This window comes from Rutilus rutilus (assembly GCF_951802725.1).
Source record: "Rutilus rutilus genome assembly, chromosome: 7".
NCBI classification, from domain to species: domain Eukaryota; kingdom Metazoa; phylum Chordata; class Actinopteri; order Cypriniformes; family Leuciscidae; genus Rutilus; species Rutilus rutilus.
In genome coordinates, this window is record NC_140221.1 from 48014702 (window position 1) to 48031587 (window position 16886).

At 36.5% G+C, this 16886-nt stretch overlaps 1 protein-coding gene across 3 annotated transcripts in view; it reads left to right on the forward strand.

The window, feature by feature from the left end:
• Positions 1-1611: 1611 nt before the first annotated feature.
• Positions 1612-16886, forward strand: part of ppp1cc (protein phosphatase 1, catalytic subunit, gamma isozyme) — a 24569-nt gene continuing 9294 nt past the window's right edge. Inside the window, exons 1-4 of one of the 3 annotated variants that reach the window (XM_084414421.1) lie at positions 1612-1878; positions 12252-12383; positions 13603-13833; positions 15166-15270. In XM_084414421.1, coding sequence (XP_084270547.1) covers positions 1824-1878; positions 12252-12383; positions 13603-13833; positions 15166-15270 — 523 coding nt within the window. In that variant the 5' untranslated portion in view covers positions 1612-1823. The remainder of the gene's footprint in view (positions 1879-12251; positions 12384-13602; positions 13834-15165; positions 15271-16886) is intronic. The other 2 variants (XR_014627970.1, XR_014627971.1) reach the window with 2 other exon arrangements.

A 16886-nucleotide genomic window follows, 5' to 3' on the forward strand; every position in this document is an offset into this window, starting at 1 on the left:
ATGTAGTTTATGTGTCTATGTGGTGTTTTTAATCTGCTTTAAGACAAAGCATGTGTAAGTTCATAAGTCGACACCATTGCTGAGTATTTCCTCCTTAAACTGCAGTGAACCAAAGACAGTCTCAAACACACGCTTTGAAATCGCTGGTGTTTCTGACGTCACAAACTACCTTGTAACCAATCAGATCAACGTGTGATCGTCAACCAGTGGATCTCTGAGCTGAGTGAGTGAGTGAGTGGAGGCGGGGCTCATTTGCATATTCATAGAACCGCGCATACTAAATGAGGCGAGGGTGTCGAGTTTCAGTCAAGATATTTTAGGAAAAAACATTTAAATATGTAATTTTAGTGACCAAAGATTAGTTTTTAAGGATACAATTATTGACTACAGGGGGACTGTAAGATATCAAGTCTTGTTTTCTAAAAAAAATCAATCAATCAAAAATATCTGCCATGGGTCCACTCTTAGAAAAAAGTTCTATATAATCCCAGGCTTCTTGACTTAATTTCAAAGAACCCCATAGATGCCAAAAAGATTCTATAAAAGCAGAATAGACCTGTCTTAAAGGGACAGTTCACCCAAAAATGAAAATTCTGTCATCATTTCCTCATCCTCAAGATGTTCCAAACCTGTATGAGTTTCTGTCATTCTGAAAACAATGTGGTTAAAATGTAATTGTGCTGCTGTATATTCTACACATCAGGGTGTTATTATTCATGTTTTTTGCTACTGCATATGTTTTGTGTGACTGTGTTGAATTTCTTTGAATTGCAATTCAGTGAATTATTTCTGTCAATTCTAATTCACAGTTATAAATCGAATTGAGTTGAATTGAAAGGAAAGTCACTGCACAACGACGAACACTAGAGGACAGCACAAGTCTCTAAACATGAGACAAATGTCCTTTTCATCTGAGAAACTTACTTAAATATATGTGTTTGAATCTCTTTCTGTTTGTCCAAAGAATTTTAATGAAAGAACTTGCAAAGGAAAATCATGTTTATCCAGGCCTAGCTCTCTCAGACACAATGTAGTTTTGCAGTGATGCATATAAAACAGAATTGTGTCACTGTTTATTCAGTGTTCCTTCTGCAATCTGACGAGATCAAGATCCGCTGGTGAAACATCTCAAGAAAACGTAATGTCCTAAAAGAAGAGATGATGAAATATGATGCATCAACATGTTCCCTCATCCGGTAACAATACTGTAATACGCGGACACAACAGTAAAAGTACTGTAGCCTACATCTTTAATTTAAATCAGCATTAATTAAATGCATGACCTTTAAATATGCTACTTTACAAATAAAATAACATAATTAAATGCATGATCTTTAAATATGCTACTTTACAAATTAGCTAAGTAATATAGCCTAATTCTTTGATTCATTTTTTGCATTGATGTAATGTGAAGGAATATGCGGTCAGTTGTCATGAAAATAATATTAAAACGTATTATTTATATAAATGTTATATAACTAAAAGTATTTCATACCAATTAACATTCAACGTCACACATTATTGTGAAAGTCGGCTTTGCTCCCTCCCATTTCCTCCGCACTATTTTTCCTCACTCGTGCAGCTGTGCTGTATTCATCCGCGCGCCGGTTTACAGCAGCTGTGCTGTTGCTGAATGTGTTGTATTGTGTGTCCTTCCGCAGAGCCGGTGAGCCTCCGCCGCAGCACGCGCGTCTGACGGCCCGCTCAAACCCGCGATTTGTTACCTTTTGTGTAATAAATCTGTTTATTTGTAAGCGGAATACTTTTATTTGTCGTTTCTGGTGTGTTTTGAGTGGTGGTGTTTGTGTTTTATTCGGCTAGTCATGGCTGACATCGACAAACTCAACATAGACAGCATCATTCAGCGCCTTCTCGAGGGTAAGTTTCACATCAAGCAACGGCTAACATTCTAACAATGAGGTAAATAATTACAAAATCGCTGTTATTGTAGTATATGAATATGTTTATGTCTGATTAGTCAGCTATCTGGCTCGTATTTAGAGCTGTCGAGCTGAGCTAACAGGGTTAGCTGAGCGTTAGCTCCTCATTGACATCAGTGGCTGTGTGTCAAATACACAATATACAGTGTCTGTAACGCTAGTTCTCTGCATAGACGACATTTATGGCGCGTTTGCGAATTTTGAGTTATGAATACGAGGCATTTTCAGAATTATGCCATAAACCTCAGTCTATATACTGTGATTTGAGCCAGTAACGTTACGTGTTGTGTTAATGTTAATGTTAGTTCGCCCAAAAAATGTAATGATACTGTCATAATTTACTCACCCTCAAATTTTTCAAACCTGTATGAGTTTCTTTCTTCTGTTGAACTCAAAAGAAGATATTATGAAGAATATGGGAATCCAAACAACATTGACTTCCATTGTATGGAAGAAACAAAAGTACTATGGAAGTACAGCAACTTTTTGGTTACAAATATCCTTCAAAATATCTTCCTTTGTGTTCAACAGAAGAAAGAAACTCATACAGGTTTTAAACATCTTGAGGGCGAGTAAATGACTCGATGGACTTCCTTTAAGGCATCGTTAAATACAAAAATATGCTATACAATACTGACAAATTGATATTAAACAGCTTTGACCATGTAGAAGACTGTTTATCAGAGTCACTGAAATCTGGAAAGAGGCATTTCCAGGCCTAAGTTCATGTGTTGTTGCTAGTTTAGTTCAGCTGTAATTGCTCTTTGAGAGTGTAATCTTAAAAACTAAACTCAGCCACCATATCAGTACGTCATATAGGATATAAAATTCTCATAAGAACATTATAATTGTGTGCTTGAGACATGGATCTTAATGGTGAAACTTGTTTTTGTAATCAGGCTCTCAGAAATGATATAAAATTTGGGTTTGGATTTATTGACCAATATATCAGTTATCGGCTTTCAAATATAAAGAATTATCGAATATCGTCCACATTTGTCATATCGATGCATCCCTGGTAATCTCTTGTAAAATGACTCTTTATGCAGTAATCACAAACATCTGGAGAATTAATTTAGTGAAAAACAGTTTAAATATCTCAGAAATGACTAATTCCAAAATTCCACTCTTGAGTTCTGCATTATATTTAGTTTCTATTGCAAGTCTAGGCAAATATAGTTTTATTATACAACTGTTTTATAATGTTATTGCTTTATTGTGTGCAATGCATTATAATAAAGCAGTAAATACAAAGAGTGAACCCTGTGATTATGCAATAACGCTATTGTTTTATTGTATACAGTACAATTCTTGATTTATGAAAATATGTATTTGCACTGCTTGTGCTTTTGCTTTTGCTTTATATCAATCAGGAAACAATTTTGTCCTCTTAAGTTGTTTTTTTCATGCAGAACAAAAAAGCTGTGAAATTGGTGGAAAGCTTATTTTTTTACTGATTATAAACATTGTTTTGCATGAGTTTTTGACATTGTAAAATAGAAATGTTGTTCATAATTATAATTTAACACACAAACATGGATTTTCATAATTCACCTGCATTCAAGAATAGAACATGCACACCTTGAATCATGCAAATCAATCGATAAGCAGTAATAATGATAATAATCCTCCTAATATAATCTTATTTTGATCGCACTAATAGCACAGTCGGAATAATAAAGTCGTGTAATTGGAGTGAATTGTTCAAATATGATTGATATTTAGGCTGATTGTAAGGGCTGGTTTAAACCGTATCTAATCCATTTGTGTACATTTGATCGGATTTATTGTTTTTTTTACACTTTGAGAAATGTTGCTGCTTATTAAAAGTGCGAGCGAGTCACGTATAGGACTATAGTGCTCATTCTGAAATATGAATGCAGATTTATGCTCTTTACAGGCATGCACATATAACAGTTCATCTTGTATCCTACAGTTATATCATGGTTATGTAATTATGTGTTTTTATTTAGTTCAGTAACTTAATTTATATGATTCACCGGCTAATTATCGCTGTGGAATTGTCTCTCTGAGCAAGATGATGCATTGGTTACAGTTCTGCTAATAATCCCAGATAATATATGTCCATATTTAATATTTCCTACATGATTACATATAGAAATTCTTTGTTCATCTTAATGATGTTATCGCTCATGCCACGCGAATTAACCATAAACATTACAGCTCACGTCTGCAGTAACAATTAATTCACAGACATGAAACTAAACCTTTACGAACAAGTCACGACTCGTCACTTTACACCAACTTTAAAAAAATGTTAAAATACTAAAGTACCAAATTTACTAAATTAAATTAACTAATAATTTTAAGTCTAATACAAAACTGAAAATATATGATCTAAAAAAAAAACGTAGATTTTCTAATGCTACATAAATACTGGGGATGCACGATATATATTTTTATATATATTGTGAATCTTGAATTTTTTGTGAATCTTGATTTTATTCTGTGCAAGAAGTTTTCTGGATAAAATTCCGTCTGATTCCCTCCGCTCCGCTAATGTGTTATTTCACCAACACTGCGTGGCCTATGCACACTAGCTTGCCTGATTTACGTTAGTTACGCGCATTTACGTGTTACGTTCAGTGTTTCCCGCGTGAGGTGCTGTGTGTTGTGTGTTTCCCTGACGCTCGCACGAAACTACTGCGATGGAACCTCAACGTTTGTTGTTGGACACAGTAAGTGTGTCTCCACATTAAGCCCTTGAGTTTGAGGGTGTTGGACCTGGAAAGTCGTTGACTTTGAAGCTAACCGAGGAGTGGGAACCCTGGGTTTAGTCCACGCCTGGATGTGTGCTAACTCTACGCAGGGTTTCTGCAGCATTATGTCCATCCAGCTGGTACATGTTCCCTAGAAACCTCTCCCTGTTCTTTCCACCTCGTCAGAGTTTGTACGGCACCAGACGCTCCGCCTGCGTGTTTATTGCTATACAGCCTAGAAACCTGGCGGTGTGTTTAACTGCACCTATATGTGCTCGCGCCGCTTAGTGCTAATGCTGCTGTTCCCTTGGCAGCGTCTCCGTTACGTAACGCCCGGTGTGCTGCCAGGACCCGCCTCGTGTGCTCATCATGGGTGGGGAACTCCAGTTCTCCTCAGTCATGAACTGAAGTGTTCAGGATGAAGAGTAGCTCCTCTTCGCACTCATCCCGCACCTGATCATGTGCTTTTAATACTTTAGTGTAGGCTATTCAGTGTAATTTGCAGGAAATGCACAGTCAGTTTTTTATTTTTTATTACACATTTTACACATTTACAGCTCAAGAAATGAAACGTGCACTTACAAAAAAAGACAAGGATTACATTTTTTTAAATCTATTTTTATTTTTTTTATTGTAATTATGCAAACACAAATTTTGACACTATACATGTGCTGACAAAATAAACAGGACAAAATAAACAAACTAACAGCCAACATAAGACAATTCTGATATTTTCTGATATATATATATATAAATATATATATATGTGTATGTGTAAGTGTGTTTGTGTGTGTGTGTGTGTGTAAGTTTGTGTGTGTGTGTGTGTGTGTGTAAATCTAAGTGTGGGAATGGAAGCATCTAAACCAGGGAGTAGCTGTGAAGTATAACAGATATAGCCTATCAATAGTAAAAACAACAAATAATAATAAGATATCACTGGAAAAGTATCAGTAACGGATATAACAATAGAAAAATCCATAAATGATAACAACAATAAACTAGTTTCATTCAGATTGGGGTTTGGGAGGAGAGAAGCATTTAAAATGGAAATTGAGAATATTTTGCCACAAGTTTTCCATTTTCCTACTTTGTTTTTTTTTAAGTACTTGTCACAAAACATGAAGATTTACTTTTCTTTGATTTACCGTGTGTGAATGTGATATTTACCCACCAAAATTACCATGTTCACAAGGTCAGAAAACTGGGGATTCAAAATCGTCAACAAAAAAATGAAGGGATGAATATTATTAGGTTTTCTAGAGATTCAGGAAAGGAAGGACAGAAAACACAAGGATCTCTCAAACTGAAATCTCTTCTTACATATATAGTATTTTGTAATGATTCTCTTTAACTTCTGAGGTGATCAGTTGTAGATTATTGGCTTTTATTAATCAGAAAATTGATCACATGCATGTTATTGTAATTACTAGCATGATGATGATAGATAAACCAAATGCACACACCGGACTGTAATGCTTTGCTAATGAGTTTGAAGTAGAAGTAAAACGAGTCCTGTATATATCGAGTAAAACAGAGTGAAGTTCTGTATCAATAACAAAAGAAACCATATCGTTATTATGGCAAAAATCATAATCACGATTATTTTTGGTCAATATTGAAGCCACGATTATTGGAGGGTGAAACGATCAAAGTCTTATTTCACGATATTCGCATTTTAATCTCACAATTATCTATACTTCAGCAAAAAACTAATACTAGGTTAACGAAGGTAAGAAATGGTCCTCAAAATAATTACGTATAATACTAATAAATACAAAAATACAAATTAAATAAACAAGTTTTTGTACTAACATTGGTATTTACATCAGAAAAATATTTAATAATCCAATGTATAATAACTGCATAGGCTTACTGTATACATTAAATATAGATGAATGCTTATTAAAGAGCAGGGAGTGATTGTGCGTGTCGTCGGTGGTTTGATCATCAGTCGTGAACGACTGGCAGGTTTATTAGGCTGCTGTCCCTTTAAGAGCTGCTTTACCGTATCATCATGTTTTCATAATCGCTGGAAGCCAAACATCTAAATTGAATAATTGCACAGCCTTACCATAAAGATGCTTCTCCACTAGGGCTGGCACAATACAGCACAATACAGAAATGCAACAGTACGTATAGTGGATAGTTCACCCAAAATAAAAATGACTGTGTGAAGTTTTCAGAGCTTTAGTGTCAGTACTACATTAAACTACTGTATATAATGTATAATAATGCAATAGGGGAATATTTGTGGGTCCTGATAATGCCAAATGTCTGATGTTACCAGTAAAAAGTGTCCGACATTATTTTATATATCTAGTCAGTGAAAGAGCACAAGCATGTTCATCTACAATAATTCAGTATTTTCATCTTCAGAATCATGAATATTGTTCTTCTGGCGTCTCTATTGTCCTGTGCTTTGGGTTTCAGCACCAAGTCCAGAAGCCTGTTCATTTACACACACAATCAATGTAATACCAAATTTAGCATTTTAATCAACAGTGCATTTTCCCATGAGTCTTGGAGTATCGCAATAATATGGTGTCGTGAGTTCAGTATCGGCATGTGTATCGCATCGTGACATCACTAGTTATCACAGTGTCTCAGAAAGCTGCTCTGTAGTCGTTTAACTTGTGTTTGTGTAAGTGTGTGTGTGTGTGTGTGTGTGTGGGAAGGTGCAGTTCGGAATGTGTGTGTCATTCCAGGGAGGGACACATGCAACACTTCACGTTCACATTCATGAAATATACTTATCATAATATATCATCTTTGGGCTTCATTGATTGTAAAGCTCAAAACTCAGTGGCTTTGCTCCACGATTAGTGTGTTTTGATCACTCTGAAGTGTGTTTCAGATCCGGCGGGTGAGTGTTCAGCTGTGTTTTCTCTGTAGTGGAGCCGCTGGGAGGAACAGTGGGAGGAACAGTGAATCAGAGTCTCGTTCTAGCACCGTCACCATGGCCTTAATCCTCCTGATGTGTTGGGGAAGATGCTTTCAAGCTTTTTTTTAAGGGAGCAATTTGTTTTTTTTAATACATAACTAGCAGATTATATAATTTAACAGGTCAGAGCCAGTGTTTGTCTGTCAGCAAAACAATGAGGATCTCAGTTAAGGTTGACGGCATTATACTTGAAAACAAAAGACGAATGACAATACTTAAAAAAAAAAAAAAAAAAAATCCCATTATATTTTATATAACCGAGTCCCAAACATCGTGAGATCTGTCAGTATTTAAAGGGCCAGGTCACTCAAAAATGAAAGTTTTGTCTTTCTTTTTTTTTCGTATCACATATTTTCGTAATCATCATAAACTAGGTATCATTCGAAAGCTTATGAACTCAAAATGCGTAACCATGGTAACGGTACTTTAAATTCTTTTAGCAGGCTCCTCCCCTAGTGGGCGGTGTCAGGTTTCATGTTACAAAACGTATTTTATCTCAACTTTTATAATCTTGACGAAACGCGTATCATCGAAAATGTCAGAGTCTCAAGGTTATTTGTCGTTTTCCATATTTTGTGATAGAAGTGATTTTTTTCGGACAGAAACTTATTAATTTGTTACAGGAGAGTACATAAAAAAATGAGGAATGTGGACGACATCTGGTGGCTGGTTTTGGTACAGCGCCTAAACAAAAACTTCATATTTTGTGATATCAACTTCAAATTTGTAACACAACTTGGTTAGATATGTCTTTGATTTTAGAGTAAAAATTATTTTGTAAAATATATATTTTATATATATAAATTTTTTTTTTTTGTACAGTACATTTGATTTACAGTAAATTTAAAGTTCCATAACTTTTTCAAATCTTCATTTTTTGAAGTGCTTTCACTTTACGAGTGTTTTCTTTAAAACAAGACCAAACATATATTATATTCCAGAGCGTTCTTGTATTACAACCATGTAAGTTTGAATAGTGCATTTTCACATCTGTTATCAAAAAGGGTGGTGACAGTTAAGGGGTTAAAAAAGGTTCATATAAACGATGCTCTAAAATATGCCGCTTATGGTGCAGATTTTGCCATCATGACTTTTTGTTTACTATACGCACGAGAACCGGTTGTGTGTGACGTCGTGGCGTTGTCATTATTGGTGAACGTTCCAGCTAACGGTGATGAAGAGACTTGACATCATCTCGTGAATAGCGTCTCTCAGCACTCGTTAAAAGAGCCCATTGCTGATTGTTGTGGCTGCTATTATAACTCTTACAGCCCTGTTGTGTGGAGTGTGTGTCAGGCAGTCCTTCGTCTGTGTGTGTGTGTGAGAGAGAAAGAGACAGACAGACAGAGAGAGTGTGTGTGAGTGTGTGTGAGGGTTCGTTCTCATGTAATGAGATTATGCAGGCGGCCAGTGGAAACTCATACAGTGTAAATGACTCATTTATTCCTCTTCTATACCGGTGTGTGTGTGTGTGTGTGTGTGTGTGTGTGTATAGACACTAATCGTTCAAAAGTTCGCAATCTGTACGATTTTTTAATGTTTTTAAAAGAAGTCTCTAACATTGAAATATTATTTTCTATGTGAATGTATAGTAAAGTTTGTGGTCAGTAAGAAAATAAATCAAATTGATTAATTCTTTTATTCATCAAGGATGCATTAAATTGATCAAAAGTTACAGTAAAGACATTTATAATGATGCAAAAATTCTATTTCAAATAAATGAAATCCTGAATAAATGTTTCTTGATCATCAAATCCTCATATTATACTGATTTCTGAAGGATCATGTGACACTGAAGACTAATGCTGCTGAAAATTGACAGGAATAAATTACACTTTACTATATATTCACATAGAAAACAGTTGTTTTAAATTGTAATAATATTTCACAATATTACTGTTTTATTTTGTATTTTTAATCAAATAAATGCAGAAGAACATAAAAAAACATAAAAAATATTACAGGTCCCAAACTTTTGAACGCTAGTGTGTGTGTGTATATATACTATACTATACTGTATACTATATATATATATATAGTTCATTCAATCAATTCATACATCCTGGTAATTATGTCATATTTGATCATAGAATCTCTATGCTATTTGTGCTGGTTATTCAATGGAAAATTATTTTGATTGTGTAAATAGTGATTTCTGCCCGGTATGTTCCGTCCTCCCACCCTTCCCTAACTCCCAGTAACCAGCAAAACAAGCCTCAGTCCAGAGCTGTGTGCCAGTTGCTCAAACACGGGGTAAAAATAGAAAAGCTGGGCAGTAACAGGCCGGGCTTTGACCGTTCCCTGAGCGCTATAAAAACCAGATCTGAAATCTGCCAACATTGCAAAGCAGGAAAGCGTTGAAACAGGGATGATCCGTGTGTTTCCGGGACAGACTGCCTTACACATTAGGGATGAATCCTGTAGGACACTTTGATCCTGTGCAAGTAGGGCACGTTTGCAGACCAGAAGTGATGCTGTATAACCTAATTCCTCTCCCAGTGCCACTGGGCTGCAGTGGATCACAGAAATGCCACGATTATCTACATAATGCCTCAGTTTTTCCTGCAAGCTCATGTAGTTTGTCTGGGTTTGGGTCTGGGTCTGGGTCTGGGTCTGGGTCTGGGTTTGGGTCTGGGTCTGGGTCTGGGTCTGGGTCTGGGTCTGGGTCTGGGTTTGGGTCTGGGTCTGGGTCTGGGTTTGGGTCTGGGTCTGGGTTTGGGTCTGGGTGTGGGTCTGGGTTTGGGTCTGTGTCTGTGTCTGGGTCTGGGTTTGGGTCTGTGTCTGGGTCTGGGTTTGGGTCTGGGTCTGGGTCTGGGTTTGGGTCTGGGTCTGGGTGTGGGTCTGGGTCTGGGTTTGGGTCTGGGTCTGGGTCTGTGTCTGGGTCTGGGTCTGGGTTTGGGTCTGGGTCTGGGTCTGGGTTTGGGTCTGGGTCTGGGTGTGGGTCTGGGTCTGGGTTTGGGTCTGGGTCTGGGTCTGTGTCTGGGTCTGGGTCTGGGTCTGGGTCTGGGTCTGGGTTTGGGTCTGGGTCTGGGTTTGGGTCTGGGTCTGGGTCTGGGTCTGGGTCTGGGTCTGGGTCTGGGTTTGGGTCTGGGTCTGGGTCTGGGTCTGGGTGTGGGTCTGTGTCTGGGTCTGGGTCTGGGTGTGGGTCTGGGTCTGGGTTTGGGTCTGGGTCTGGGTCTGGGTTTGGGTCTGGGTCTGGGTTTGGGTCTGGGTGTGGGTCTGGGTCTGGGTTTGGGTTTGCAACACTGATTGCTCAACTTACCAGACCATTAAATCGATGATGGCGCCTGCTGGTTACTGAAGGGTTGGCTGATTATCAAGCATGCACTGGTGAACATGTTAGGGCTGTGAAATGGTTAGTCGTGATTAATCGCTTCAAAAAATGTGTATATATAAATACACAAACATGCATGTATATATTTAAGTGAAATGTGTCATTTTATATATATATAAAATATTTATATTTATATATAATATAAATTATATATAAATATATATACAGTATATGCATGCAAAAATGTCTTAAATTTATACATGCATGTGTGTATTTATATATACAAAATAATTATACACCGCACACACACACACACACACACACACATATATATATTATGTAAACAAACTTTTATTTCGGATGCGATTAATCGTTTCACGGCACTAAATTGAATAGTTCACCTCCATGGCTTTATCCTACAGCTGTAGTACTGGAGTTATTATTGTCGATTAAACCCATAAAAGAACATTTTTGTTACTTGAAATAACGTTAACAGGAAATACATTTTTTTTTTTTTTTTTTATTCAGCTGTTTGCCAAAGCAACATTTTCGTTTAGTTGAACTTGAAGCACTAAAATAACTAAAACTGAAAAAACTATTAATAAAAGATATATAGCTTATATATATTTTTTTTATAAAAATCACAAAAACAACAAAATCACTAAAGAAAATGTAAAAATAAGAACGTATTATAAAAACTATAATTGTATTTAAATGATACTAAAATAGTACTAATGTGTTCAAGGGAAACTGTTAAAGCAACATGCAGCCAAGTCTCCGACACTGAGTGATAAACATGATCTAGAGATGCACCGATATGAACATTTTGGCCGATACCGATAATTCTTATAATTTAAAGCCAATAACCGATAAATCTTAATCCAAATTTTTATATAATTTTTAAGAGCCTGATTACAAACACAAAAGTCTCACCATTAAAATCCACGTCTCAAACACACAGTTATAATGTTCTCATGATCATGTTCTGTAGCCGATATGACAGACTTGCACATGTTGCACTGAACTGTGTTTTCCTTTTCTGAAGTGATTTCAATCATATTTCAAGTTATTCATAATCATCATGTTGAGCAGTGCGCATCTGAAGAGTCTCAGCTGAAGGAGATTATACATTATTTATCAGCTTTGATATATCAGACAAATCTTCTTATCAGGCCGGATAACGAAAACATAAAAAATTAACAGATATCAGCCGATATATCGTTCATCCGTAACATAATCACTATTACATAATCGTTTATTGCTTTATTTTTATGTATTTCCCTGTCGAGAGGATCGAAGAGCCGAACTTCTACTGTGGTTAACTCTGTGTGTGTGTGTGTGTGTGTGTGTGTGTGTGTGTGTGTGTGTGTGTGCAGTGAGAGGATCGAAGCCTGGCAAGAACGTCCAGCTTCAGGAGAACGAGATTCGTGGATTGTGCCTGAAATCCCGTGAGATCTTCCTCAGCCAGCCGATCCTCCTGGAGTTGGAAGCGCCGCTGAAGATCTGCGGTGAGTAACATAATGTAATTGTCTGGTTGGATGAGCAGTCGTTTATCACACATGTAATCACTTTGATTGCAGTTACATCATGTCATTAAAGGAGTAGTTCGCTTCAGAATTAAAGTTTCCTGATTATTTACTCTCCCCACGGGATCCAAGATGTTCACGTCTTTCTTTCTTCTGTCGGAGAATAAATGAAGGTTTTTAAGGAAAACATTCCTCATTTTCTCCATATAATGGACTTCAATGGGGTCCAACGGGCTGAAGGTCCAGATGTGAGTTTCAGTGCAGCTTCAAAGTCTCGCCACGATCCAGCCAAGGAATAAGAGTCTCATCTAGACAAACCAGCCGACATTTTATAACAAAACTAAACATTTATATACTTTTAACCACAAATGCTGGTCTTCCACTAGCTGTGATGCGACACACATTACGTCATCAGGTTGAAAGGTCACGCATCAAACCTACCCATAGGCAGAAGAACCGACCCAGTGTTTACAAAGCCAACGTGCAAAGACAAGTCAAACTGCATTTACCAAATAAATAAATAAAAGGTAAAACAACAATGATGTCAGACAATTTAGAAGTTGGAGGAGAAAATGAAATCATACTATCATACATTTATGAGCTGGAACACGCGTGACATTTCACCCTGATGGCGTAATGTGTGTCGCATCACAGCTAGTGGAAGACCAGCATTAGAGGTTAAAAAGTATATAAATAATTATTTCTGATCTAAAATGTCGGCTGGTTTGTCTAGATGAGACTCTTATTCCTCGGCTGGATCGTGGCGAGACTTTGAAGCTGCTCTGAAACTCACATCTGGACCTTCAGCCCGTTGGACCCCATTGAAGTCCATTATATGGAGAAAATGAGGAATGTTTTCCTCAAAAACCTTCATTTATTCTCCGACCGAAGAAAGAAAGACGTGAACATCTTGGATCCCAAGAGTAAATAATCAGGAAATGTGAATTCTGAAGTGAACTACTCCTTTAAATAAATGTGTCTGAAACCGCATCTCTTGAGGCACGTCACCAAGTCTGTGATATCGTATGTGTCTCCGATCGCTTGTGAATTATTATTATTTGTATTTTTTTTTGCTTGCATATTGCTATGTGTTTTATCTGCATGTAAGGTGTCCTTGAGTGTCACGGAAGGCGCCTATAAATAAATGTGTTAAACCGTAATTTTGTATGGCTCAGTGAATGAGACGCTCTGCTCCCGACAGGCGACATCCACGGCCAGTACTACGACCTGCTCCGGCTCTTTGAGTACGGAGGATACCCACCGGAGAGCAACTACCTGTTCCTGGGGGACTATGTGGACCGAGGGAAGCAGTCTCTGGAGACCATCTGCCTCCTGCTGGCCTACAAGATCAAATACCCGGAGAACTTCTTCCTGTTGAGGGGGAACCACGAGTGCGCCTCCATCAACCGCATCTACGGCTTCTACGACGAGTGTGAGTGAGCAGGACATGCAGAGTCGTAAAGCAGGAATCCTGAATGTCAGAGTTTGATGACTGAATGAAAAGTAGGGCTGTTATTATAATATGGACTAGAGTCTGTGAATATCGAAACACAAAGAGTGTTTTATGAATATGAAGTCTGTGTTAATGAGTGCATACATAAGCAGGCGTCACGCTCGTGGTGTTTACACTTAAACTCTGATGGCTTCACCACAACTATACGCCAATAGTAGAATAAATAAAAAATAAAAGTTTGGTTTAACTTGAAGAAATTATGACAGAAATATATTATTATTGTACAGAACTATTCAAAGTAATCAAATTATTAAAACATTATTCTTTAAGGAATATCGCTAACAATTTTTCTTTATTTATATATATATATTTTTTTATTGTAGCAGTAAACGTTTGTTGTGTGCAACGTTTCCCAAAAAATATAAGGAATTGTTGTGCATTTTTGTGTTAATTTTTTTTTATTAAACCAGTAATCCAGAAAAAAATTCTGAAAAAATACAAAAATACTTTATTTGGACCTATTATTGAATTTTTTTAAAATAAATGATTAATTCAATTGATTAGACATTACAGACCTTCTGGTTATTGAAACTCAATTACACCATTAAAATGGAAACCAGAACTATTAAGATGGAAAACATGGAATTTGGGGAACATTTAATGAAATTTAGGAACAAATAAAAAGGATTTTATAGGGCCTTAATTTTTGTTATCTTTAAATAAATTGTTGTTGAATTAAGTTTAAAAATTCTGATAATTACTCAATTTTAATTTATTCAAAAAGGGATCCAGAAAATAGGGGAAAAAAGCTGAATTTGGGGAACAAATAAAACAGACAAAATTAAATTTGGGTTTCTATAGTTCTATAGTTCTATAGTTCTATAGTGTTTCTATAGTCATGTTTTATAAACACACACACACACACACGCACGCACAATCAAAATAATATAATTGCTTTTTGCATTAGCAGAACATGATTGCGTTCCTGAAGTGTCCAGACTGTGTGTCTGTATACTGTAATCCTGCCTGATGTTCATGTTAACACACATCTCCACATGAACAGAAGCAAACGCATAACCTTATTTGACTGTGTTAATGTCTTTATCTGTAATAAGAACAAAATGTGCACTTTAAACAACTGTGTGTGACTCTCCCGCCGAGCAGAATTAATTATTGAGCGCTGTTGCAGTTCTGAGTGTGTGTATTTTTAGCAGACTCTGTCCCTGTAGAGTCTTCTTCTGCACTCAACACTGTACCGGTCATGTTTAAATAGACCTCGAAGCTTATGTTTAATATGGTTGTGTGTTTTAGGCAGGAGACGCTACAACATCAAGCTCTGGAAGACGTTCACGGACTGCTTCAACTGTCTGCCGATCGCTGCCATCGTCGATGAGAAGATCTTCTGTTGTCACGGAGGTGTGTGTGTGTGTGTGTGTGTGTTACAGGCGTTCGTAGATAAACCTCCAGATATCCCAGAGAGACTTTCACCTGCTGACTCTTCTGCTACGTGGAGTGTTTATGGTATCCATTACACATGTGTGACCCTGGACCACAAAACCAGTCACATGTCGCACGGGTATATTTGAGGCAATATCCAGCAATACACTGTATAATCAAAATTATTGATTTTTCGTTTATGCCAAAAATCATTAGGATATGAAGTAAAGATCATGTTCCATGAAGATATTTAGTACAGTTCCTACCGTAAATATATCGAACATGTGTTTGTGTGTGTGAGTGCAGCACAATCGCCAACATAAATGAACAACTTTACAGGAGATTTTCTCAATGTTTAGATTTTTTTTGCACCCTCAGATTTCAGATTTACAATAGTTGCATCTCAGCCAAATATTGTCCTATCCCAACAAACCACACATCAATGAAGAGCTTATTTATTCAGCTTTCATGTGATGTATAATCTCAATTTCAGAAAATTGACCCATGTGACTGGTTTTGTGGTCCAGGGTCACATATTACAAGGACAACAAGTCTGATGTCGAGTCCAATCTCAGATCTGTGTGTTAATCTTTTTCTATATGTTACAAGTTAGTTTAATAAACGCTGTTGCTGGACATTTAGTTTAAAAAATAGATATATATATTTCAAAATATTTTCTGAATTTTGGGGTCGTTATTTAAAGAAGTCTCTTCTGCTCACCAAGGCTGCGTTTATATGATCAAAAATACAGTAGAAATAGTGAAATATTATTCTAATGTAAATCAGCTGTTCTCTATGTGAATATATAGTAAAGTGTAGTTTATTCCTGTGAATGTTCAGCATCATTACTCCAGTCTTCAGTGTCACATGATCCTTCAGAAATCACTCTAATATGATGATTTGATGATCAAGAAACAGTTATGATTATTATCAGTGTTGAAAACAGGTCAGATTTTTGTGGAAACTTTAATACATTTATTTTTCAGGATTCTTTGATGGATAGGATTTCATTTATTTGAAACAGAATCTTTTGTAACATTATAAGTATCTTAACTCTCACTTTTGATCAATTTAATGCGTCCTCGAATTTAAAAACAAACCAACAAAAAACGTAACTGTAAATATAATTTACTGATTTATAAATTATATACCAGGCAATTAATAGGGAAAAACCACACAAATTTAAGTAAATTGAAACCGGTGTTTATGATTTTTTTTTTTATTATTTTTTTTTTTTTTATGTTTGTTTGAACTGCTTTTCTAAAGTGAGCCGAGCTCCTAATGCCACTGAAATCATTTAAGTTTATTCCTCAACACTGATGTGTGATAATACTAGGGCTGGGGGAATTAACGCATTAATCTTTGTGATTAATTTGAGATGTTTAAGATGTTCTTCTTTTTTGTGTGTTGTTTAATCTAATTAGTGATTCTACATTTAAATATTGATGATTACAAGTTTGCGGGAAATGCGATTAATTGCGATTAATCACAGCAAATTGTGCGATTAATTCGGTGGTTTTTTATTATTTTTTTTTTTTTATGGGTTCCCAGCCCTAGATAATACATGATGTAAAATGAGCCTGAACATCTGCTTT